This window comes from Gobius niger, assembly GCF_951799975.1.
Source record: "Gobius niger genome assembly, chromosome: 18".
Lineage (NCBI taxonomy): Eukaryota > Metazoa > Chordata > Actinopteri > Gobiiformes > Gobiidae > Gobius > Gobius niger.
Window position 1 is genome coordinate 13,126,860 of NC_136869.1, and position 25,767 is coordinate 13,152,626.

Sequence of the window (25,767 nt, forward strand, 5' to 3'; positions counted from 1 at the left end):
CCGGTCAAGCCACACTCTGTGCTCTAGTGGATCACTGAGTAACTCCACTGAACCAGCCAGAGATATGCCCTACTCAAGGGCTCATTTCCAGGACATGCTGTTTAAAGGGCAGTGTGTACACACTCTCACTCTTGGCCAGAATTACCCAGTTGGTCTTAATTCTGTGTTTTAGGTTTCTGCCAGCACAAGCTGAGCAATGTGTCACCTTAATATCAAATATCCTCTAGATGTTTAAATAAATAATGTAGTCTTATATGGCATCCCCACAGGGAATATGTGCCTTTCACACCAGTGGCTAGAGTTTCTATTTGGCCCAGTGCTTCAAACACACTTTGTGAAGAACTGTGAAATGTTCTTCCTGCTCTCTTGTATCACTGTAGAACATTTCAAACAGTCTTTAATACCCCTGTTTTGGAACAAAATGGTCCTCGTGGAGTAAAATGAATAGTGCATGACCTCAACAAGATGCCAATTGCAGCCAGATGCCATATATCTTTGCCAATATGCACAGCACTACAGATTCATCAGTGAATTTGGAAAAAACTTCACCATTAGCTCCTCATTCTTGTGCCAGAGGAGATGTTGCTGCCAGAAGAGCTGCTCCTATAAGTTTGAGGATTCAGCTTGCAGGATCAACTGTGAGGGCAATGATATGAGTGTGCATTCACGTCTGTGTGTGCACGTATGGTGTGTAGTGCTGCATGGCATTTAGGCTGTGACATTTAAAAAGTGACATTTTGTCTGTGGCCAAACCCACAGTGAATAAGTGTGAACTAAATCATGTTGTCTTCCCCCCTGTCCTGGTGCCAGCAGTCAAGACATGCTCTGCACTCATGCCCATTGTTAGTGATGCCAGCAAAAAGGTTAATCCTATTACTGGTATAGTGTTAGCAGTTAGTATACAAGTCAATGTGTGTGGCTTCTTGCAATGTGGACATATTGCAATAACCATAATTTGACGATACATTGTAACATGTAACCACTAAAGTGCAGACTTCCGTATGCCAGAAACAAATTACAAAAATGAATAAGTCCCCATTAATAAGTGCCCATAGCTAGAACATTGCCAAAGCATTTACAGACTTCTCATTAATGTCATTTTTCAAAAGCTTTTCCTCATTTAATATTTTAAGATGCCACATTTGCTTCCTTTAATTATTTTGTCATCTAATTCCCAGTTTAAAATATTTGTGTGTGCTTACAAAAAAGACAAAAATTGGGGGGAAAAACACATTGCAAATGAAGATGATATGATTTATTCCCCAAACCCTTTAATAACTCAGCACAGAAGATCAGAGAAAGCATTGCTGTGTTGAATATTTATTGTTATAAAAATCTTATGGGCCAGCTGCTGGTTGTTGTCAAATTTGTGATTTCTAACCAGCTTCTAACACGAGCTACTAAAGCTGAGCAATCTGGCAAAACAAGAAAGAAAGAGATAATAGTAATAATATAATAATAAATCATGTTTTTTTTTACCTGTTATTGCTCAATCTATATATATTTTTCCCACTGATAAATAAAACAAATTACAGTTTTGGTTCATGATTTATACATATGAAGCTCAACTTTTACCAAAAAGCGGCTTTCCATTCCAGTGCTATTTAACATTTAAAAGCCCCTGACGATTACTGAGATTGACGAAGTTGAGATAGTGATTTCAGTTAAACTTTGATGAATTGCATAGCTTTACTTTAGTAGTTACTAAGGCAAATATTCTGTGTGTTTTTACTCAGTGACACCGCCTTTACCCAGGGCCCGCCTGCGCAAATCGCTTTATTTCTGAGTGGTTCAGCAATGTGGCTCTTTGATTCAGCTGTCTTTGAAGCCTGCACGAGAGATATTTAAATTCTGTATTCATATTTATCAGCTCGGCATCACTCCTAGGACCTGCACAGAAAGTTTGTCTAAAAATACTCTCACGTTTGAACATATAAAGTCGTTAGGAAGTTTTGAGCAAAGGTTAGCGAGTTTCCATGTGGAGGGAAATCACATCAAAGTAATAAACAAGTTCAAAATGAAATGCTAAAATTATTCTCTCTACTGTACATAGTTACATAAGTCACTCTGGAGGAATACATGAAAGAGGCATGAGGCGTTATTATTATTATATTATTATTATTTAGGCAACAAGCCACCTGAATCGTCCCCTTTTATTTGAAATAAATATCGTTCCCTGCTGTTATTTTTTTTGATACACTCTAAGCATGTGACTGGATTTTGAAGCTTTTGGCAGCTGATCATTTAACACAAAACCAAATTAACTGCAAATGATTCCTCATAAAGCAAAAGTCTAGGTGTATATACAGTCTGCAACAACTTCTCTTACAATATTTAATTTGCAGCTATCGCTCAGACATAGTGATTATCTATACAATCCATACAAAAGGCTAGACTTGAACCCTGCAATCTCTTCTATGAATCAGACGTAAATGGGAAAAATCCATTTGGCAGAATAGACCACGGCCCCCTTTGTCCTATGGTAATGATTATTGTGCTCTCTGTAAAGATAGGTGTTAGTGCAGAGTCTGCAGACTGAATTGTGCAATATTTCTTAGCCTACAATCACCATTGTTGTCCAGATGGCTGTGGCACCTGCGCTCAAGCCTACTCCCACAAATGAACACTGTGGCTCTGTCTGCAAACATGCAGCTCTTGATTATCCACTCTTATGAGGGAGAGCCACGCTCTCGCTGTGCACAGCTAATTGATAGACTTTCAAACAAGCACAGCTTATTCAGGGATTTAGAAGAAGAAAGCTTTCATTGTTTTGTGTGAAAATACACACATATTATGTCTTCCTGAGGTTTGTGAGTCAGGTAAATCTCCATGAGAACATACGGTTTCGATATACACATTGAGCTACGGAAGGTCCACATTTTTACTGTTACATTATATTTGTAATATTGCTTTTTGACTTTGACCTTTATTTAACCAGTAAAATTCCACTGAGATTAAGCATCTCATTCGCAAGGGAGTCCTTGTTAGCCTGGCATCCAGCCCTCATTGCCAAACTCAAACAGATCCGTGCAGTCAGATTTGCAGGTACGTGTTGTTCGTGAGCAGCGTCACTTTTGGGATGCACAAATCCCCTCAAAAACAATCTATGGATGGCGCAGGGGGGAGAGCGAGAGCTGTTTTCCAATCAGCGGTAATGACCAAAAACACATGGACAGCAGGTGACTTTTGTGATTCATGTTCCTGTTATCCGAATATTAACGAAGAATCGACAGCGACACAAGCTCGCCCTTGATTGTTTATTTGCTTACTGTTTGCTTGTGTATGTTTTGCTCTGGGAATGTAGTTATACTTTTTCCAGGCAATGTCCTTGTCCTGGTGAGGATCCTACTATTCTCATGGAAGGGGAAACCGGAGCACCTGGAGGAAACCTACAGAGACATGGGGAGAACATGCAAACTCCACACAGAAAGCTCGTGCCCGGCCTGGGAATCAAACTCAGGATCACCTGGAGGCACACGCGCTCACTTCTGCACTACTGTTCTTCCCAAAGCAGGATATAGTTAAAATACATCATGCTGCTTCTTACTTGTATTTGATGATCCCTCTTTTGACGCAACACTCATGAGTACAATTTTTCGGCCACTCTATTCGCATCTAAATGATTTCTGGATCAGAGCACTTTTTCCCTCCCCCAAACCCTGATGAATGGGCAAAGTTGCAAAATCAAAATGCAAAACACTACAGCAGTGCATTGCGCCTTGGAGGGGTGAAACAGAAGGAGTAAAAAAAACAGAATTTGGATAGTATTGCACAATAATAGGACCATACTTTAGAGATGTCAAATGATGACAGTTGCTGAAGGCAGCAAGGAGAACGCTGTTGCGAATTTCGATTTTTACACATATTTATATCTTTACAAATCCACAAGGTTTTCTCTCACTATGCATAACCAAACAGTGAGCACATTTGTTTATAAAAACCCAATTTCTGGTATTTTCTCCCCTCCTTGTCTTCCATCGTTTTTAGAAGATCAGGTTGTCTCTCATGTGGCACTATCTTTTCTTGTCACCGACTTTTGGATGACTCTGCGCATTCATTAATGTGACAGACCAGACAAGCCGTGTGGGAGTGCAAAAGGCGACAAACATTAAAGAATCACAGCTCAATTTGAATAAAACCTATAGACACAAGGACGGCATATGCATTTGAGCTGGGTCTTGATATGCAGTGCGGTGACAGCGAAGAGGAGACTGACCTTTTTACTGTCTCTTATTCACTTGGACCATCCTCGCTTCTTCAGGCTACTCATCTCACTTTTTACCGACTGAAGACAGAGTGAAAAATGTGAGAGCCAGAGTTTGTTCTCAACTTGAAGGTCATTGCTCCGTTTGATAGCCTTTTGTCTGTCATCCAAAAACAGCCGAGTTAATAGCTGCCCCTAGGACACTTTATAATGATTGGGCCTTATCTGTAGGCACACACAGACAGGCCCACACACATAAACTGAGCACACTGTCGTCATCACGGAAGAAGCTGCCAACTTAGAAAACAATACTTCTGTGCACTGTCATAGAGTAAAACTACAGGAATCAACTTTCATACTTCACATTTACATCTGATCTAGGTTTACACTGATCCAATACTGGTATCGTATATTGGATAAATCGATTACCTTTAATCAAAACATGCATGGTTGTCTAATCCTTCAACTTGGTAGCCCAGACCAAGATCTGCTAATGGGTTCCTGGTGCTGCAGCAGTCACACTATACTTCTGACAGGCTGGAGCAAATTACATTTTCTGTCGTCTACTTGGACAATAAAGTTCACATACAAATAAGAAAAAAAGAAACCAATTTAAGATACAACAAGTCATTACTTTTTCTCAAGTTTTTACATTTTCAGGTTTCTTTGTTTTGTTTGTAAATTGGTTCCTTAAAATCCAATTTTCAATTATGCCAGTCTTTCAGTGTGTTTTAATCCCAGTAAAAGCACAGAGGGAAGGGATAGGCCTGTTCTTTCAAGCAACAGACAAAAATGACATGGGGAAAGTTAGACTGCAGTCCACTCTATTATAAAACTATTTGTAACTTATAGATCTGGCAGTATCAGCCGCACAAAGCCACCCCGCCCCGGCTCCGGCCCAGTGTTATGTAGTGGGTGAACACTCAGGGCTGGGACTGCAGGTACAGCGTGTGAAAGAGCAGCGACAGCATGTAGGAGGAGTCAGGACCTCATTTATATTGCTGGAGGTGGTGTGCTCTGCAGTTGCCAGAGACCTTTTTGACAAGGCTGGCTGCGGTTTCCTTATGCTATTCACTACACACATTGATTTTGTGGCTGACTTGGTTTGGAGATATAGAAAGTTGATTTACTTAAGTTTAATTTTCTACAATTCACCATCTATGCACCTTAATTGGCCACTTCTTTTCATGCAGTGATTTACGTATGTTTTATGCTAAATCACCATCAGATATACACTACCTTTCCTGATAAAACGCCTCTGCATTTATCTCATATTTGGAATTATATATATATTTAAAAAAAAAACACATTCTGGCTTGTAACTTGCATAGTTGGGTTACCTCCATCAGTGACAAACAGCTTAAAGAATGCCAGACATATGGGATCTTACATCATATCTTATGTATCCATAGAGGCTTGGTAGTATCCTCTGCATCTGTAGGGGTCGGATTTCGAAAGTATTTGCAAATTAAATAAACCTTGAGCTCAGGCACTGGCCTGCCATGACCTTGCCTAAGCCTAATGCACAAATATGCTGTAGGAGAAGTCAGCAGATTTAATACTCACACTCAGCCAATTCATCACATTGCATTTAAAAGTCGTTCCAGCTCATCCGGGTATCACTGATCTTAACATACAAACAGCAATCCAGCGTCTTTGGTAGAACGCTTTAAATGAGAGAGGGACAAAGGGTTATGCATAATTTAACATAAACGCCTTTGGAGACAACAGGTTTCCCATCTGTTTTGGGATTCAGGCCTTGCCAAGCTACCTTAGAAGACATTTAAAATGCTTTAGCAGTGAGGTATTATACATCATCAATTAGCATAATGCTACTTGAGGTGCAGGGATTTGCATTTTTACACCCTGAGGATTTAAAATAGTTGCAGCTGTGGCAAACAAGGTGACAAAGCAGTCTGCGGCATGGAGCACAGTGCCGCTTTGAAGCATGGCACCTCACTGTTAAACAAAGCTATAATTTAGAAATACGAGTTTGGAGCCTTTAATAGACCATAGTCAAATCCCCAACGTCAAGTCACTGTGCAAATCATCAGGGCGGCTAAACCTGCTCATGCTGTTCTCAAGTCTCACATTTATGCTTCGAATAGTGAAATGTGGCGCCGAAAATACTATGGTCTGCTGACGGGGAGAGGACATGTATTGCAGAGACAATGCATTGATATAGTAAGGTTTAAACTTCCACACCCCAGTAGGTTCAGATTTAATATGAGAAAAGATGGATATGCCTTGTTTTTGTTGTCATGCCTTTTGTGCAAAAGCTTCTCGAGTGTGTGTTAGACCAGCTGAATATCCATGTGCTGTGTAGTGTTGAGGAGATGGTGGGATTAAGGTTGCAGACTCGAGATAGCAACTGGGGATCAACTCATTCAGGACTTCAAATGGCTTTGAGAAAACCAATCAAACTAGCATACACTCTGCAGTGCTCTCCTTCTTTCCCTATCTTGGCTTTTGCACATGCATGTACTGGCGCTTACACAGTTGAGCAGGGAGAGGGTGGGTCAGCAGCCTATTGATCCGCCACACGCGGCTGTGATTAACTGGAAGCCTACACACATGCATAAACAACACACACAGAGAAGAGCTAAATATAGGCACAGGTCTTTTCTCTGCTTATATTTGTTAAGAATGTTAGGTGTGTAAGCATTGTTTTGCAAGCTTTACATCAGGTAGGAAACAAAACTTTAAAATATATTGAAGGCAACATATGCGCATGACTTTTGTATAGTGTGCATGAATACTTTCACGCTTTATCAACAAGCCACAAATTATAACCGAAAACAATGGAAAGTGGAGGTAACAAACACTGCCTGGAGAAAACACTGGCGCTTCAGCAGTCATCTATTTTGGTACGCTACAAAGTTAAGGCACAAGACAGCATTCCTAAATATTTAAAAAGGGCTGACAAAGCATTGTTTACTGAGCTTTTGAAACACATCGAGGGAAATGTGGTGTGTGACGCTTAGCACAACTGCATCTACAAGCTCAAACTGGAACACTGTATTTCCTTAAAATGTAGATAATAAATTCAGGTAACCCACTTTTTTTTGTGTGCCTTGGATCCACTGTATGTCCATTGAGTCAGTCACTACTTAGCAGAGAAATATGCTGCAGATTGTATAGATGGCAACATGTAAATTAGTCTGTGTAGATGTGAAGATGCTTTGTCTCTCCAATAAAATGAGTAAGTAATACAATGATACAATGACACAAAGAGAAGGGTGACATAAGAAGTGCACATGAATGATTGTATTCTATCTAGGTATCAGCAGCGGTAGGCAACGTGAGGCCCGGGAGCCAGATCCGGCCCTCATGCATAAAACCTCTGGCCCTTGAGATGATTTTAAGATACACAAATACCTGGTAAAGTACTCTAAAATGTTGGAAATGCTGTCAAATCCTTAAAAATCTGTGGCATAACACCCTGTTTAGTCATATATGATGTTCAGCACTGGCATTTGTGAAAAGTGGAACTTTAGTTTGGGCTACAATTGGCAGCATTGGCCTTTGGTATTTTGACAAAGAAAATCGTCCCTCCTCCAAGCAAACAGGCCCTCTCTCTGTTATACAATATCAATGCCTCAATACCATTTTATTTCCCTGCTATGTATGGTAATGGTTATGACTAGCAAGAGCCAATAACAGAAACAAAGGGCCTTAAATCGTCGTGTTTTGTTTTATTTGCACTTGTTATCGGCAGCTTCACTCAGCCTGAGTATTGGTATCAGATCGGACAAAACAAAAATGCTTTTGGTACTAAGACCTGTGTTTATAAAGATCAGTCAGAACTGTTCTGATCATTTCAGTGCTCACACTCCCTGATGATAGAGCATATTATAAGATCTTTAAATGGATGCAAGTGGCATTGTACGTAGTAATTTAACAATTTTGACATTCTCGCCTTCTGCTGAATGGTTTTGTCACTTCTTTAAGCTCTGTTCTTCTTTGTGAATGAGGCACTGGAGAGTAAGGAGTGCACCCAGAGTAACTTAGCCCCACTTTGGAGGAAACTGTTGTGCCAAACATCTTATATAAACATTAGTGGCTGCCATACACTGGACTGCTCTGTCACGAGGCTCACTGCGACTCCATGGGGGGTAATTTCAGAGGTGAAGGCATATTTGCTTTAATGATTCTCTATGCGCTATTATGATTCTGAATACAATCTCGCCCAAACTAATGATTTAAAGACATGAAAGTGAGGCTTTGTGATTCATCTCGTGTTTGTTTTTCCATGCACATCTGGACCGGGCTTGACTAATATAAAGGAAATTATATTATCAAGTTGCCAAAGGATGACAAATGTATCACTTTGTTGTTTGAACTTTTGCTTATTCTTCTCCCTCTCACTACAACTTAAGTCACAGTACAGTATCGCAGCATTTCCACATAGAGCTGCCTGTCATACTAAAACTGAACCGAGGTCACTATGGAACTCAACCTCGTTCATACAGCTGTTGGTTTCATGCGATTATGACTTGAAAACCTGTTGTTATGGCAGTGAACTGAACATACAGATACAGATATGCCCACAAATGATCATGTCCAAAGCTGCAATGTTGGGGAAAACAGACAAGAGGAAGAGCTTTCACCCATAGCTATTATTATTATTATTGTGATTGGTGATAACAGAGAGTGTTAGCTATACGTTATATTTGATCTAAAAGCTTAAAATAATTTTAAATGCCCACCTACAAATTATTCATCAGTAAAGACAAAAGACAGCTTTCATATCTTTGACGGCTTTTGATCTCACAGATATTCATTGGCCTTTTATGTCTTTGAACGTACATTTCTCTTTGTCTCGGCAGGAGCTGCAGTTTGAGCGCCTCACCAGGGAGCTGGAGGCTGAGCGTCAGATTGTGGCCACGCAGCTGGAGAGATGCAAGCTGGGATCTGAGGCCGGCAGCATGAGCAGCATCAGGTAACATGCCAGCCCCTCTGTCTGTGTGCGCTGCAGTGTCTGGATACGGGCCAGGTGTAGGGTTACTGGAAAAGTGGACACAATTATTGGGGGTGGGCGTGACACATGACCTCATTTGACTCTTCTCTGATGTTTCTTGACAAAAATGACTGATTGTTGCTGTTACATTTTTCCTTTTTTGTCTATTAATTGATTTGTCTCTTAATTGACCGTTTAGATACAGTACATTCATTGTGAGGGCATGATAGTTTTTGTAAGTAAGATTTATTTCTTACTATTCCGACTTAGAAATTGGCTCAAATACATGCAACACCTTAAAAAACACAACTTTCACCAACTAAATCTAAGTGAATAATTTTAAAGCTAAGAACCGGAAGAATTCAATCGCTGAATTAGTTTTAACCTCCGCAAATGTATTGTTGATTGCCGTGCAAAACTGTGGCTAGCAATAGCATGCTAAAGCTAGTGGCAGCATGCTAATGCTAATGGGAACTAATCAAGACTGGAACAGAAACTAAGATGGAAATACCTAAAGTAGCCCATTAGAATAAAATAGTCACTGCTGCAAAAGTTGTAATGATCTTTATTTGAGTTGTTGATATTAATGTAGCCTATTAGTCATGTAGCCAAGGTTATAAAAAGGTCCAGTGATCCTTGTTAAAAAAAATAAAAAATAAATAACTTCCCATTAGTTTATTAATAGATACAATTGACTATTGATCTGTAAAATCATGACAAGAAAATACTAGTCTCATTTGTAAAGCGTCTTTGATATAAGACTTATCTATTATTATTATTTTTATTACTTTATTGATCTTACAATGAAAATACGAGGATCATTCACTTTTTCACTCAGAGAAAGACACTTTTAAGGAAGTCTGTTGGTATCGGTTAATATTGAATATTGGCATATACTCAAATCCCAGTATCGGTATTGATAGCAAAAACGCTGGATCGATGTATCTCTAGGTGACAACATAGAATGAGACAAACTTTATAAGAAGCATTACTCAGAAATGATGTCTGCCGTGTCTCTTGAGTTACATTTTTGCCCATTTTCAAACTTGTCAACAGAGTAATTCCCACGTTGCAACTGACTGTTAACCCAAAGTTTTTGACATGTCAGAGTATACGCAAACAGACAAACCTACAGTGTATTCTCGGAGCATTTTGTCGGGTTGATGACTGCCGGTGGTGAAGACGTTCGTGCCCCATGCTGTGAGCCGCCTGGACAGATCTGAGCCCACACGCTCAGCACTGTTTCAGAGGCTAAAACAACACAGTGCATTGTGGGAAGTGAGAAAAACACAGTGTTCACAAATATGCACACTCTGACACAGGCAGACAAACAGCATGACACTTGCCAAGGGCTTGATAAATACAGGCACATCAGCAAAACCCAGGGCCAAATTTACGGGCGAGAAAACTGTTTCCCCCAAAGTGCCTTTCAAACTTGCCTTGCATCAAATCTTTTGGGCATATTAAGCTTCACAAACCTGGCATTGCTAAGAGTAAATAATTGTAATCTTCAAACAGAGGTGTAGTACTTGATTTGAACTTCAAAAATACTTGACTTGTTGTGACTCTGATTTGATATTGAATTGACTTGGACTTTATTTTACTGACTCGAACCGGGCTAGTGACTTGACTAAAGCTCTGCGTAGAACATGATAAGAATGAGTTAAGGGTAGAAACATCTAGTGCAACTTGCTGCACAGTGAAATACTGTGGGCACTGGGAATTTCATACTAACTGTTCATGCTTTACACTAAATAACCCACATTTAAATTCATCTTCCGCAGTGTTTTAGAGTTGACTCACTAAGGCTACACAACTCTTAGCGAAAGTTTGGCAAAAAAGTTAAGTCTGAATTATTTACGTTTTATAGATTTTTGTTGTTGTGAGCGAGCCCGCATGTGTAAACTGGAGTATTGGCGTCAATGTTTTTCTGCCATGTCAAAGAAGCAGACTGATATAAATTCAGTATTCCTCTGAATCCCTCAGGCAACTTATTGCATTAGTACACAAGCCTGAGGGGGCAGGGGAACAGAAGAGAAGCCCGTCTGAACTTTTTCTGTCTTACTCTGGCTTGCTTCTCCAGACGAGTTTCAAATGCCGTTCCAGGTTACCGCGAAGACGGTTCCTTCAGAATTGTTCAAGACACACTCATTACTTTTTAAACCTGTCAGCGGTTGTAAGAAATTCCCCAGCTCCATTATTGCACGTGTAAAAATGCAATTGAAACTGAATAAAAAGTGAATTATTTAAATACAGTAAAAAGCGGAGGAGAAGCATCTTTATTGAAGTTGTGTTTGGAAATACTAGCCTGGCCATGTAGACGTTCCTGCATTCATTTCAAAAGCAGGATGGTTTACCTATCACAAAATTGTAATGTAGCGCTCAAATGAGGAAGACTCTCAAATCACATGTCATTCAGAGTAAACTTTATAACTTTCTCACCTGCAATTGAAATAGCTCAGCAGTTTATCTGTTGATTTGGCAGAAGATGGCAATAGTCTGTGTGACATGTTTGGTTAAATTTAATATAAACAAGCTGCTAAGTTTCTCAGGTTAATCCGCTTGTTAATAACGTTCTTCAGAACTCAGCATAATGTAAAGGAGGTCTGGCTGGCCTGGCTATGAGAGTACACTTTAGTGATTTTATCTAATTTAGGACTAGGATTTGAGAATAGGATTGTCAAAAAATTACACTGAGATACTACTTGATACTAGAGATGTACCAGCTTTTTTGCTACCGATACCGATACTAGGGTTTGAGTGTCTGCCGATACCGAGAGACTTTATTTAAAGTGGCTTTCTCGGAGTGAAACATTTAAGAGACTCTTGATTGATTCTCCATTTAAAGATCAATAAAGTCATATTTCATTGTCATGATGCCAAATCTATATCTATTATATCTATTGATAACCTAGTGGCTAAACATTAAACAAGGATCACTGGACTTTTCTACACTAATTATCCTTGGATATATGACAGGCTTTAGGTTACATTAAACAACTCACATGAAGTGATCTGATCATTACATATATGTTAGATCAGTTATTTCTTATTAAAATACAAACTTCAGCTGTGGTTATTTTATTGTATAAGGCTTCTCATAGTTTCTGACCCAGCCTTGATTAGTTTTCATTAGCATTAGCATGCACCTGCTAGCTTTAGCATGCTAGTGGTAAAAGTTGTGCTTTTAAGCCAAAACTGGTATTGGTTCAGTATCGGATATTTGTAGCTGATACCTGATATCGTATTTTTTCCAGTATCGGTTCCGATATCCGATACCTGTATCCGATCGGTGCATCCCTATTTGATACTAAGAACCTAATTTTCCGAGGCTTCAATACTTTGCGGTCTGTCTTAAAATCAACCTTTGTGGGGATTTACTCAAATCAAATTTGTAATAAGTTTGGGTTCATGTGAAACTTTTTTTTACGTTGCCGATACATTTACTTATTGCACAGCATAAGCCAGTACCACATGTGATTCTTTCATAGTTGAGCAACAATGATTACGACTCATCTTTCAAAGCCGCCTCCTCCTCTTGACATTATGATCGCTTTAGCTTATTAGCTCCATGTCAGAGCCTTGCACAAAATATCCACCCCAAACATAATTCACATCTTTTATCCCAGAGTTTGGACACAAAGTCGATACTTGCAAATGAAACCGCGCGGAAATCAAAGCACTCAGACACATCTTGATACAGTCATGCTCGTAATGATTTTGAATATATTTTATTCCGAGTAATGTTTTCTCAAATAATGGGCGGGTTGTCTGCATTGATTACAAAGTTTTTTTATTTAATGGTCGATTTAATCGGGGGAAAACACAATTTAGCGCATCATATCCTCGCCAAAATCCAACAGTCGTAATTGTCCAGCTAGATGCATACAGGCGCAAGCTCGAGACACCCGTTTTGAATGCCTTGAGACAAACAGAATCATTTATGCAATTTAAGCTGTATACGCAAAAATACAAATTACAGGGATAATGTTTTAAATCAGGCTTTAATGTTTACTCATTCAACACTTTTATATAGATGTTTGGATTGTGTGGATTTGTTGTGAGGGTTTCTGTGTCGTCAAATGATTATCACATCAAGAGAGTGTGACAGACAACCATACAATCGAAACATCCCACAGCATTATATTATAATCAACATTGTCTTACTGATTATGAATGTGCAGATCTGGAGACTGACATCTTCAGTGCACAGACCAACACAATGTTTTTCCTGTGTTGTGAAAATATCAATGAGTGACGCAACCGTGAGCGATCAGAGCAGTTTGAAGCTATTCAGAAAGACAGTGCTAACCTTTCCCATGGTCTCAAACATCAGCGCTCATTTCCCTCTCCTTCATCAGCCCCTGACAGGTAGCAGCTAAATATAGAGGCGTGGTGGCTCTGACTGCTAATGTGTTGCCACAATATGAGGGAAATTCAAGGACATTCTAAGAATATTTTAGGTTTGTGGTGCCTTAAGGTCCGTCAAACTGATGGATCACATAAAAGAGCAAAAATACTACAAGATCATGTAACTGAGGAAGACTCTTTGATTGTGGGTTGACTCAAATTTGGTTCTCTTTTGAAAACCGTCCTATACTTCAAACAACTGCAAATTGGTCTTGAACGCAAGATGCAATGCAAGAACAGTCAGGGCTGCGATTATATTCAACTTTTCATCTATGAATTGACTTTAAACATTTCAGAACATGTTTGTGGGGGTATAAGCTACAGGAACAAGAAGTTTTAAACATTATACTGCATGGAGACAGGATATATTGTTTTCAAATGATGTTGTATACCCTGAATTCAGTCACTGCGCTTTGCTTATTGTAAGTATTAACCTTGCGATTGCTATTCATTTGTGATTAATTTTGCAGCCCTAATGGATTGTCTTCTACTACAACTATTTCTGTTGATATGGCGGTGCAGTACAAAAGCTGCAGCCTCAGCGTTGCTCACTTGCACTCCTGGGATCGTCCCACCTACAACTCTGTATTGGTGCTATTTCCCCTAACAGACAGTGGTATACCCTCCGCAGTGGGCTCGAATTACACATAGCTGGAGCCAGTGCTGTTCCTGTGTTTCTTCTGGGCAGTCGCTGCATGTCTTCCGTTGTGTTCCGCTCGATAAAGCAATTCTGGCGTCTCCGTGGAGTCCTCTTTAGAGCCTATAGGACCCTAAAAATGTCCGACCGTGGCGCCAGAACCCAGGGCCTAACTGCCTAACATCTGTTCACACTGAGAGCTGTTGGCATGCGGCACAACTGTTTGCTGGGGGAAACACACACGCCCACTCGTGTGCACCCTGACTGGCGTGCCGGGCCTAATTTATCATTTTTCTAGCATTAGTGGTAAGTGGCAGCCTGTTGGAGACGTTTTGCTCCTGCTGTCTTCTCTGCCTGACTGGCACTCTGGCTCAGACCTTCAATAAAACTTTACAATCTACAGCACAGCACTAAATGGTTGATATAGCCACTAGCCAGTATTCATAATATTTTACATGGTAGAAAATGGGGAATGTTTGGCCATTGGTGAATATATAATTGACAATATAAAAATGATGGTCTTTTATTGTGGCAGATGACTGTGTGCAAGTGCTTTATTTGTCATTGTACAATTGCACAACGAAATTGCTCTTGGTGCCTCTTCAATGTTTCAGAAGAAGACATTTAGCTCATCAGCTAAATGTCTTTAGCTCATCACCTAGCTGTTCTTAAAGGCACACTGTGTAAATGTTTTGACTATACTGCCATCAGTACAAAACATGCTCCAAATGACCAGCTCAACACAGAAAATGCTATATCTGCAGTGGGTAATCAAATAATGGATTTGGATGAGGACTTAACCTATTTAAATCTCAAATTCTGCTACTCAAATTAGTCGACATCTCCATGGAGACGAGCTGAAGACGAACCCACCCCGGTAACGTCATAGCTTAGGAGAGATGAGCTAAAGCACATGTTTGTATATTTATGAGGTATTTTTCAATGATGAAAATATCTGACATAAAATAAATGTGGCTTTAAATGGCCAGTACGTCCTCTTTGCAGTAAAACAAAAATCTGCTGGACTTTACAAAAACATAGCAAAGATGTAGAAAAGTATCCAGTAGAATGATGTGGAACACAGAAACTACAAAAAGGAAAAAAAACACAGTTGTACCAAGAAAGAGAGAAGCTGCTGCTTGTTTATGCGTCGCCATTGTCAGACATTCTGTTCTGGCTTGATAAATGTTTAGGTTAGAAAATGATGAATGTATATTATGACAACTGCCCTACCTGAATCACTGTCACCTCATTTATGAATAAATGACATTTTAACTAAGCTTCAATACGAATATTTTGGCTTATCTATGTCCTCACAGTGGTAGATAAATGCCGTGGGTATTCCTTGACAGATTCAGAGCGCTTTAAGTTTCATGGACGCCATCTGCCTTCCAGTGTCCTTGCTATGCATTCTGGGAGACATTATAGGCATATTAAAGCATCGCCCGTGAACTGTCGAGGAAATAATGTGAAGTTGGCTATTGAGCTAATCGTGGCTAGCAGCAATAGATTACAAAGACCATAGAAGAGGTGTCACACGAGCTTATGGATGCAGTGGTTAGATGCAATTATGATGTTGTTATATTCCACTGGCTACGAGTAAACACACCCTTGGCTGGAGGCTTTTAATATTTCTTAATTTAAGATAAAGCTTTGAGGGTAGGGCACAGGATGTTGAGTTTCTCTTCAGGAGTGAGGGGGTTGGATGGGACAGTACATCAGACGCTTATGTTAGGTGTTTTGGGAGTATGTATTATTCAGTCCTACTTGGAAATGTATTACATTTCCAAGTAGGGCTGAATAATATATTGTAAATTATTGTTATTGCAGAATTGTAGTGTAGTAGTAACTCAATATCCTTGTAAAAAAAGCAGGTTGCAACTTAAAAATGGGCAAACGTTTAGTTTTAATTTTTCTTATTTTAACCATGTTTTAACCATGGTGTATAGTTTTTAAGTCTTCTTGTGGCACAATTACTTACACATTGCTGTTTAACCTCTTGGGCCTGCCTTAATCGAGCGCATTTTCTCTAGTTCGGCTACCCAAATCTAAAAGCTTCTGGATTGTAGCTTATAGGCTATAGGCCAGACCAGCCTCATTTGAAAGCTAAGACCTACAAAACTGATGGTAACTTTTTTGTTGCGTTGCTGCCACACTTATGCACATTTGTGTCATGTTTTCGTTTTATTTCTCTTGTCATGTTTTCTTATCTTTTTTGTTGTGTTTTTCGTATTTTTTGTGTTGTGTTTTCATATTTTTGTTGTTGTGTTTTCATCACATTTGTTTTCATCACATTTGTTGCTCTTTTTTTGCCTCTTTGTCGCTTTTTTGTCACTTTTTTGTGGCTTCTTTTTTGCTGGGTTTTTGTTGCTTTTTTGTCACATTTTTGTTGCGTTTTCATTGCTATATCGACACTTTTTTCAAGCTTGTATATTTGGATAAAGCTAAACTGGAGAATATGTGCTTGCTTCAGGTCAGGGTTAAGAAATTAAATTCAATAGATTCAACGGTTTAATATTGGTACATTTATAATAGGACAACAAAAGGCAACGTGGCAAGAGGACAGGAGTTGGCGTGAGAGAAGGTATCTCCAATGTTGGTATGCAGATGACGAAGGAGGCAGGGCAAATGTGACCTCTAAATGAGTGTTTTTGTGCTTAATGGAAGTGTTAGTGTTTAGTCTGAGGAGATAAGCGTATCAATGCTGGAGGCGGCTCTAACACAGGAGAGGATGAAGGAACGAGGGAGCAGGGAGAGAGTTAGAGAAAAGCCTAATAAATAGCTTTCATTACGCCGTAGCAGCTGCAGAATAGAGTCATTGATTTATTATTTTTCAGTTTTTAGTGCTGTCTATCGCTCTTTTATTTTCCGCACAGTATGTTTGCATTGTCCCATTTTCCACCACGTATCTCCCCTTCCTACCATTCTGACTTAATGCATTCATTTATTTTGGACACATTTGTCAAGATGGAAATCAATGGGGCTGTTGGCATTGTATAACTTAAGCTTTGGGGTTCGTTGCGCAATGGAAAAATCATTTGTAAGGTAACCAGTATTTGCAGTGGTCAACCCAGCATAACCCTTACCATGTTTTCTTCCATCTTTTTAAGCATTATTCTATGGATGGTGATATGGTTGCAAATAATAAATTGTGCAGACTGCGAGTGTGAAGGTGTCAGGGCATTTCTTTGTGGAGTTTGTTTGTTCTTTGGCTGCTCCAATTACCCCTACCCCTAAAACATGTACAAATAGATTCTGAAATCTCATTAGATTAGATCCTGGTTAAATGAAGGTCAAAATAGGTATTATAATTTCCCCTCTGTCCCCATCCCAGTGTCTTCATGGGCTTTATTATGTGTCAAACCTGTTTCTACCTCTACATATGTGTTCTGCTAACTTGGATAATTAACTGTTGTAAACTGTGTTCTTATCGATCGCAAAACTTTTCCAAATTCGTCCAAGTTAACACATTCCAATGTAGCCGACAGACAGAGACGTAAAGTGGCTGCAGGAGAGGCGGAGAGGGAAGCGTGAGGAGTGCGGAGGTGTAAAGTTCATGCCCAGAGGTAGTAACAGCTTTCTGATTGTGTTGTTCAGACTTCACATCTGCCCTGAGACCCATCGGGCAGGTCAGGGAGAGGTAAATCGCCAATGTCCTAAACTTTAACAGCGTGTGTGTGTGTGTAGTATAAGTAAGAGTGAACAAAAGCTATAAGTCGCCACACATGCGCTGCCCTAATGTGTGTAGATGTCCCAGAGTCCTATAGCACTATTTATTCTAATCAAGTCGTGACATTTAGTTTTCCGAGCAGCAGGGACCAGCTCACTCACGGTGTAACATTCACAGTCATAGCCACACACTTCTAACACTGCGCCTATACTGGTCTCAGGGGCAAACGCACTCGCCAGACTGTAAAGTTGTCTTACCCTGAGGAGCAGCTATTCACGCAGGACATACAATACATACAGTACATCGGCTTATCTTTCACCCAAATGCTTATAGTGTGTAATAACCGAGGTGGAGGAATAGCCTATTGTGCAAGTTTGGGGATGATGAGGGACCACTGGTACGTCAAGTGTGCTCAGGGTTATCTGCAATTTCAGACTCTATTCATTTAAACACCAATTTAGATTTAGATTCATAAATGTGTAATTATTTCCTGATTCAGCCTTGCCTTATAAGAAGACATGCTATTAAAATATATTGACTACCCTCATCACATCAATACTTTGCTCTATGTTGCATCTCAACCATTTTGCACATATTGGATACCCATAATCCACTTCCAAGTCAAAGTTTTCAGCGTTAAAACATTACAAAGATCTACACCAGCCGTTCTCAACTGGTGGGTTGTGACCGAAAACCGGGTCATGGAACCACTCAACATTCTTGGGTCAATTTCTTTTGACCATGACCACTTCAATGCCTTCAATCAACAAAAATCTTAGTGAAAATACCGTATTTTAATAGATTTATTCTTATTTGGGTTGTGGCTCGTCATCATGGGGCATCCCGGTGCCGTTCCAGCTGAAAACCACTAATCGATACTGTATTCTTAATGTTTTATAATTGCCTTCTGACATATTTACAGCGTAACATACGGTTTTACACATGAGGGCATTTTTTCCCATTCAGGATTTCATTTCTTCCTGTCCATGAGTGCCCACTGCTAAAATACTATCCAATTACCTTCCTTTATCTCAGTGCACCCCACCCTCTTCTGCTGCATCGGGTGATAATAGAGGGATCCATCACACCATTAGCTGCGGGCGTTTTTATAAGCTCAGCAAAACGCAGCATAGAAGGGGGAAATTATAGGGCGCTGCATTAAACCTTAAAATACGCCCTCTGTATTTTGGTTTGTGTGTGTGTACTGCATATGTGCCTGTGTGAATGATGATGATACCCCAAGTCATGCTCCTCTCTAATGACTGATGATGCATCTCTAAAAGGAAAGGAGAAAAATGGCGGCAGGTTTAGACATCTCTCATGCTGCTGTCGGCCCCACTGTCTATCTTTCTGTCTGCCTCTCTGTGCGTTGTTTCGACGCTCGCGCCATCCATCTGCCCTCGCCTTCCAAATCCTGTCCTGGCTTCTCCAATTTTTTACAATTTGAAATTTATTTTGTGTGACAATCAGATGCTGGCATATTTTAAAAGTATTTGTGTGGGAATCCCGCCTCCGTTTCATAACTTTTTATAGCTTCTCGGAGGCATGCAGTGGGCGCAGGCTTGCTGAAGTGGCTTGGCATGGCACGTTGAACATTATGCAAAATAATCAGTTGTATGGCAAATGAAAGAAGTTAGTGAAATGCTACACACATAAAGGATATATTAAGTACTCTAACAATGGTAGTAAATTGGTCTTAAGTAATTTAATGATTATCTATTTAGAGTCTGTATAAAAACATATAGCTATTGAACCGCATTATACTGAATGCATTAATACCTTTAAAGTACAAAGCAACTTTTTAATAAATCCTTTTCGTAGTCCTTCTGGGGGTAATACAAGTGTTGATCGGATGATTGGGGGGTCTTTCATCTCCCCCTGGTGCAGCTTTACCTGTTCCGACCCGGAGCACCAATGCACACTAATGGAATCACGAAGAAGAAGCTACCAGGCTAACGGGCAAAGCTAACTTAGGGCTAGCGCCACTTAAAAAGTATTTACAGCCAAGTTTGAGTGAAAAAGTTTTTCTCCATTGTGTAATTGAATGTACAATATCATGCTCTCCCTTGGTCTTTTCTGTCAGCGTAGTAGTTAACTCTTATGGACAATTAATGAGCAAAATACATGGTACGACACCTGCAGTGGCGCTTATGGCCTCTAGGGGCACGAGTTACTTAGTACTGCTTTAAATTATCACATCAGTGGACAATATTTTTGTTAGATTAGGTAAATATTGACATTCATTTGGGGCTCCATCCTAAAATAGACCATTGTTTAGATGGTGCCCCTCTCTCCTGTGGTGCAGGCAGCCCCTGTTTGTTGGAGTTAGCAGCTGGTGAGTCTGAAGGAGAGTTAGGCCTATAGGGCTCCCATCACTGCCTGTGTGTGTCTATGTACTGTCTGTTTGTGTGCGTACATGCACTGTGCTCTGTGTGAGTGAGTGTGTCCTGTTGCTGAGGGGAATCTGGGGTGTTTGCTTCATTAAACATGCAAATGCATGCTTATCTTCCCCTAGCACCAGATAGTGGTGCGAATAGATAAGAACCAACCAAACCCTGGCAGAGGAGAAGAGAGGAAAATGGACGGAGTGTTAAGAAGAGCAAGAGGAAAAACTAAACAGGCTAAATGTATAAGAGCAGATGAGAGGAGGGAGACAGACAGACAGGTGAAGAATTGGCCCATTCAAATGCAGCACAAGTTAATGTGCCTCTGGAGGTGATATAATAGCCACCTGATGGCCATTTAAACACTCTCTTATCTGTTTGGTGATTTTGACATCAGTAGCCATAATCGTCCCTCGTGGTAGTAATACCTAGTGGCTTTATTTTTGGCACTTATGAATCACAGTCTAACCAGACAGCTCTCTGCACATTCAATACAACCAGATACGTATTACGTTTCGTGGCTGTGGTCAATAGTATTTTCTTCAGCTTGGATGATTTGGTGTAGAGCACAGCATTAAAAGTGGCCTGCAGCAGTTTTGCTTTTTCATAATGTAAGATGGGCCCTTGTCGAAAATCGTACTCCTTTCTGTCAATCAAAGACAATGATGTTCACTGTAGTGCTCAATGTTCTTATTCCATGGACAGCTCAAAAACCTTGAGAGGTTATTGCTGTGGTTTCTAATGAGTGTGTATGTACGTATTTGGTGCTTAATTAATTTTCAGTCTATTTTTGTAAGCATGTTTTGTGTATTGTTTTTGTTGTTGTCCTCCAGTTTATGTGTGCTGTCACTGTAATCAACGTTTGAAGAAAAAAAAGAAAAAGGATTTCATTTAATAGGATTAAATTAATCTGGTCTTAAAAGATGCCAAGTGATTTTTTTTTTTTCATACTTTTATTACACTGGGCCCCTGCTGCGATGCTTAGCACAACGCAATCAAATGAACACAATTATTCAAATTCATACATGAACAAAAGGCATGCTCACAAAGAGGGCTGCAGCAAATGAGACATGGCAAGTTTAATGCTCCATTTGCGTTGTCACCTTTCTGTTCTGTTAAACTTAACCAACCATTTCTCTTTCCAATCACTGAATACATTTAAATCCATTACACCTGTTCAGAGGGACGTCCGCAGACTTTGAAGGGCCATGTGCGAGAATATGCGAGGGATCATGGGCAAAGAAAGATGAGACGGGGGAATACCATAGAAGACTGAACAAGGAAAGAAAGATGGTAGACAAGAAAAAGATTTCCAAGAGATGAATTACCCGTGTTAACATACGCCTCTGAGACATGCTTTAAGAATGTGTAGGGTCACACCAAAGCAGTAAGGGAAAGATCTGTCGCAGCAAACGTGACCAGGGAAGTGGGATACTTCAAAGTTTTTTTTTATTCTAGGCTAATGCTGTACTTATCACTGATGGGAGCAAGTGCCTTCCTGCGCGCATTCGTCATTGGATGAGACTAGAAATGTTGCAGAAAAGAAGTGTGTGAAGCTTGGCCGTCTTGAGACACCGTACCCCACAGCCACTGGAGTAAGAGCCGGCAGCAGTTTGTGGAAAAGATGTCAGACCTGTGAATATAAGTTACACAGGTGATAGTTTTCCCTGTGTGTGTGTGCATCAGTCGGATGTGTCTTTTGACCTTTCTCTCTGTCGTTTATTTCTTTTTTGTTTCACTGAATTTAGATTAGCCAATTGTGATTCAGATCCTGCAGTTAAAATGCACTTTGGGAAATGAAAATGAAGTACATTACACTTAAAGTGGAGAGGGAGCACGGTGGCAATGGTTAGCACTTCAATCTGTCCAGGGGCAGCCAACTGACACTTGTCCCTGACCCTTATTTGGTGGGATAGATTCAAACCAACCAGGATTCTTAGGGAGAATGGGCTTGGTGCAAACAATGCAATTAAGCAAATATAAGGCTATTTATACAACATTCAAATAGGTACTGGTTCATCTGCCGTGGACTTTGCTGTTGTTGGTGGTGAATGTCCCGTCGTATATTGTTATGTTTGTGAATTTTGCACATTATCAAATCCCAAATCCTGCAACTGTATTTTGTCTAGTGGTGTTCTGTTGTTTCCTGGCATGACTGATGTTGAATGAGCCTGCAGTGACACGGTGTGACTCCTGCTTTAAAGGAATAGGCCACAGTTTTTACATACTGAGATATGTTCTTACCTTAGCTTTGACGAGTTCTTTAGGACCTGTCTGGTCTTCACCCGTGCCTTCAATCACGTAAACACAGCACAGACGGCGTTTGCATTTAGCCTCTCCCCCTCTCCACTGTAGCTCCAAAACAGGTCAAGATAGAAGCTACCAAGCTCTTACACGTTTTCCCTATTTAAATATGGTTACGTGAAGTGTTCCACTACAAAGTATAATACACAAAATTAAACAATGTGGATTTTCTAAGCGGATAAAAGGGGGAACTATATTGTAAGGCGTAATAATACCAGGAGTAGTTTGAAATCCGCGCAGTAATATCTTCACTTTACTGTGCAACTTTTGCATGAATGCCTTAATACATAATCTGTAATCATAAGTCAAGTGCTACTGTACTATCAACCTAACAAACATAAACAGACATCTTCATACTTGACTCTCTCTGTTACATTCTTTTGTTCATTCATAATTTGGTGACGCTAAAGCAGCACAAAGACCAATTATGGTTTGTGCCTTGGATTCAAGAGAAGCCTTACTCTGAAAATGTGTAGGTGTATAGTTTCCTTTAACGCAGTGTAGGAATAGCTCATTACTTTAGTAATGTGAGTGGGTTTTAGCTTTACTTGTGGAAAAAACAACACTAATTATCCAGTAATTGCTGTAGCCTCTAGATGCAGTGGCAGTTCAAAATTGTTATACAAACTAATCTCTCAAAATGACTGACAGGTGAAATTAATAGGATTGCTCCCCTTATCTAGATGCTGAACTTTTTGTCCTGAAACATGTGGTCAGGAAAGAGCATGAATAAGGGAGAAAGCTACAAGGAAAAATAAAGATGGTTTAAGTCGACCAGAAATGCTTTGGACTGAAGTTGTAAATGACAAATGAAGACAGGCTTATGTGGTACAATCCTTGAAGCTCTGAATGCTGTTAAAAGAGTCAGAGTCAAGTGAGTCCACATCAGATGGTTGTGGTTTATATGCATTTTACAAAAGTGATTATTAAACCACATAATGACTCCCAGGTGTGATCGGTTGTGATTGTCCAGTTCTTGCAAGCCATAGCACCCTGAGAATGGCCGACCTCTACCCAATAGACTGGAGGAGTGAGTGGTGAGTGATTGTTTGGCAGTCGGCGGGTCTTTGGTTCACACTGGTGCAGCCGCGCTTCTGTCAGTCAACTCCAAAGGCAGCTGTGACTACATACTGTACATACCACCATCGTGTATGGAGTGAATGAAGAGAACTCTTCAGGGACAATAAAGTATACAAACAAAACTCTGACAACGTTCAAATCCAGGCTGAAATTGTTTTGTTTCCTATCAGCTGAACATTGTGAAACTCAGCTGCTCAAATGAAAGGATGAATGAATGAATTGGATCTGTTTAGCTGTAAGCATTTTATCGGCACACTTCACTTCAGGCTTATCTCTTTTATGTACTCTGTGTTTTCTTTGAACTGTGTGGACATATAGTGGTCTTCTAATAAACTTGCTCTGCCTTGTGAAGCTCTTCTTCTATAATCTAAAACATAGAGCACAATATTTGTTGGCTAAGGGCATGCGTATTTGTGACCTGCTAATATATTGTGTGCATGCATGTATAGGTGCTTTAGTCATTCAATCTCCATACATATGGTGATAAATAGTGTGATCGTGACCAAGCAGCTCCTGTACTTGCAATTAATTCAAACCTGCTATGGACAGCTATGACTCATACATTATACCATCTATCAATCTCCCTCACTGTACAAGCATCATGCATAGCCATATATTATTCTATACATGCATAGGCTTTGTGAATTGCCCTATCACCTTGCATGCCCACCCATACACCTACCCAGCTACAGAGCCTGTTTTTATACTCCAAAGAGGCCAGTCACCCTTGTGGAAAATATTATAGAATTAATTACATGAGATGAAGCGGAGTGCATTATTATACATGTCATGCATAGATTTGCATTTTGAGACCAAAGTAGGCATGAACATTGCTGCTAAGTGTATGGTAATTTTCATTTGTGTAACATTGGATGCGTTTATTTTGAGTTTCTAAAGGTGTTTTCCCAGAGGGGACTGTTTATCAAAAGACCAATAGTAAAAATAACAGCGAGAGCAGATATGAGCAAAGTTTTTGATGCAGGGGCCACACTGGGTTTTTTCTCAAATTCTCAAATAGACTGTAATTGCTAAGCACATTTGAAAAAGAAACAAAATATCTGCAGTTATGTTTTTCTTTCCCCCGTTTTAGGTCATGCATATTGGGCTTTATCATCTTTTACGGGCCAGATTGAAGGGCTAGGCAGGCCTTAGTTTGCCCACCCCTGAGCGAGAAGCGTTTAGTGCAAATGACTGAAAGGCTAAAAAGTAAATAAAGTTATCAGGTTCTGGCAGTACAAGGTGTTCTTAGTTGCTTTGAACCGAGATTCACCCTATAGATCCTCTCCAGTTTTATATAAATACACCGCTTTCTCCTTTTTCAAAGTTGTTCTACTGAAAGCTGACTGTAGGTTAGAATATAAAAATAAACTGTATATCCGTTTTATTGCTGAACTTTAGACTTGGGCCAAGCCAAGGAGTTATGTCACCACACTCACAATGTGTTCTTTAATGTCATGGGTTCAAAAGGCTGAAGGTCTTTAACCCCGCCACATATGCACTTAGCAAAAGTGATAATGTGTTTTTTGTCTACTAAACGTTATCTTTAGAGACTACCAAAAGGCTCAGAGGTGGGCAAGCTTTATATATTTATTTCATTCAAAAGTGCCATTAAAGCATATGAATGAAAAGGAGCAGACTGAACAGCAATGATATTGGCCCTGATGTTAACTTTACGATCACTTTTATTCCGTCTTTTTCTTGCAATGGTAGAAAGTTTTGCAGAATTACATTTAAGTTATCGTTCAGGTTACTTATGTGGCCTTTTGTAAAAAATCAATTGCCCACCCCTGCATTAGCTCATCTTACTTTGCCCACAAAAAAATGGCCGCTGATCTAAATTTGTCTCATAATTTGTGAGTCTTTGTGCAACACTAAGGTGGCCCACCCTTTGTGCGGTCCCTCCTGAATCATGAATATTGACAGTGCGAGTCTCCTGTTGGGCCATTATCCTGATCACACACTCAAGCAGTGACACTTCCTGTATGGTGTAAGATTACAGATGTGCGTGCTTGGAGCCGGCGCGTATTGGTAATTAGTCTCGCGGGGGCTTCAAAGAGAGCGGGGCCGCTCATGGTGCCTAACCTTTCCCCTCTTTCTCACATGCAAACTAATGTATCC

The 25,767-nt window shown here is 40.0% G+C and overlaps 1 protein-coding gene across 4 annotated transcripts in view; it reads left to right on the top strand.

Annotated features, from left to right (window-relative positions):
* The window catches only part of ctnnd2a (catenin (cadherin-associated protein), delta 2a), a 223,842-nt gene that overhangs the window by 60,130 nt on the left and 137,945 nt on the right, over positions 1 to 25,767 (top strand). For all 4 annotated transcript variants that reach the window (XM_079576430.1, XM_079576428.1, XM_079576429.1 and 1 more), the window contains exon 3: positions 9,034 to 9,146. In XM_079576430.1, the coding sequence (XP_079432556.1) occupies positions 9,034 to 9,146 (113 nt within the window). The remainder of the gene's footprint in view (positions 1 to 9,033; positions 9,147 to 25,767) is intronic.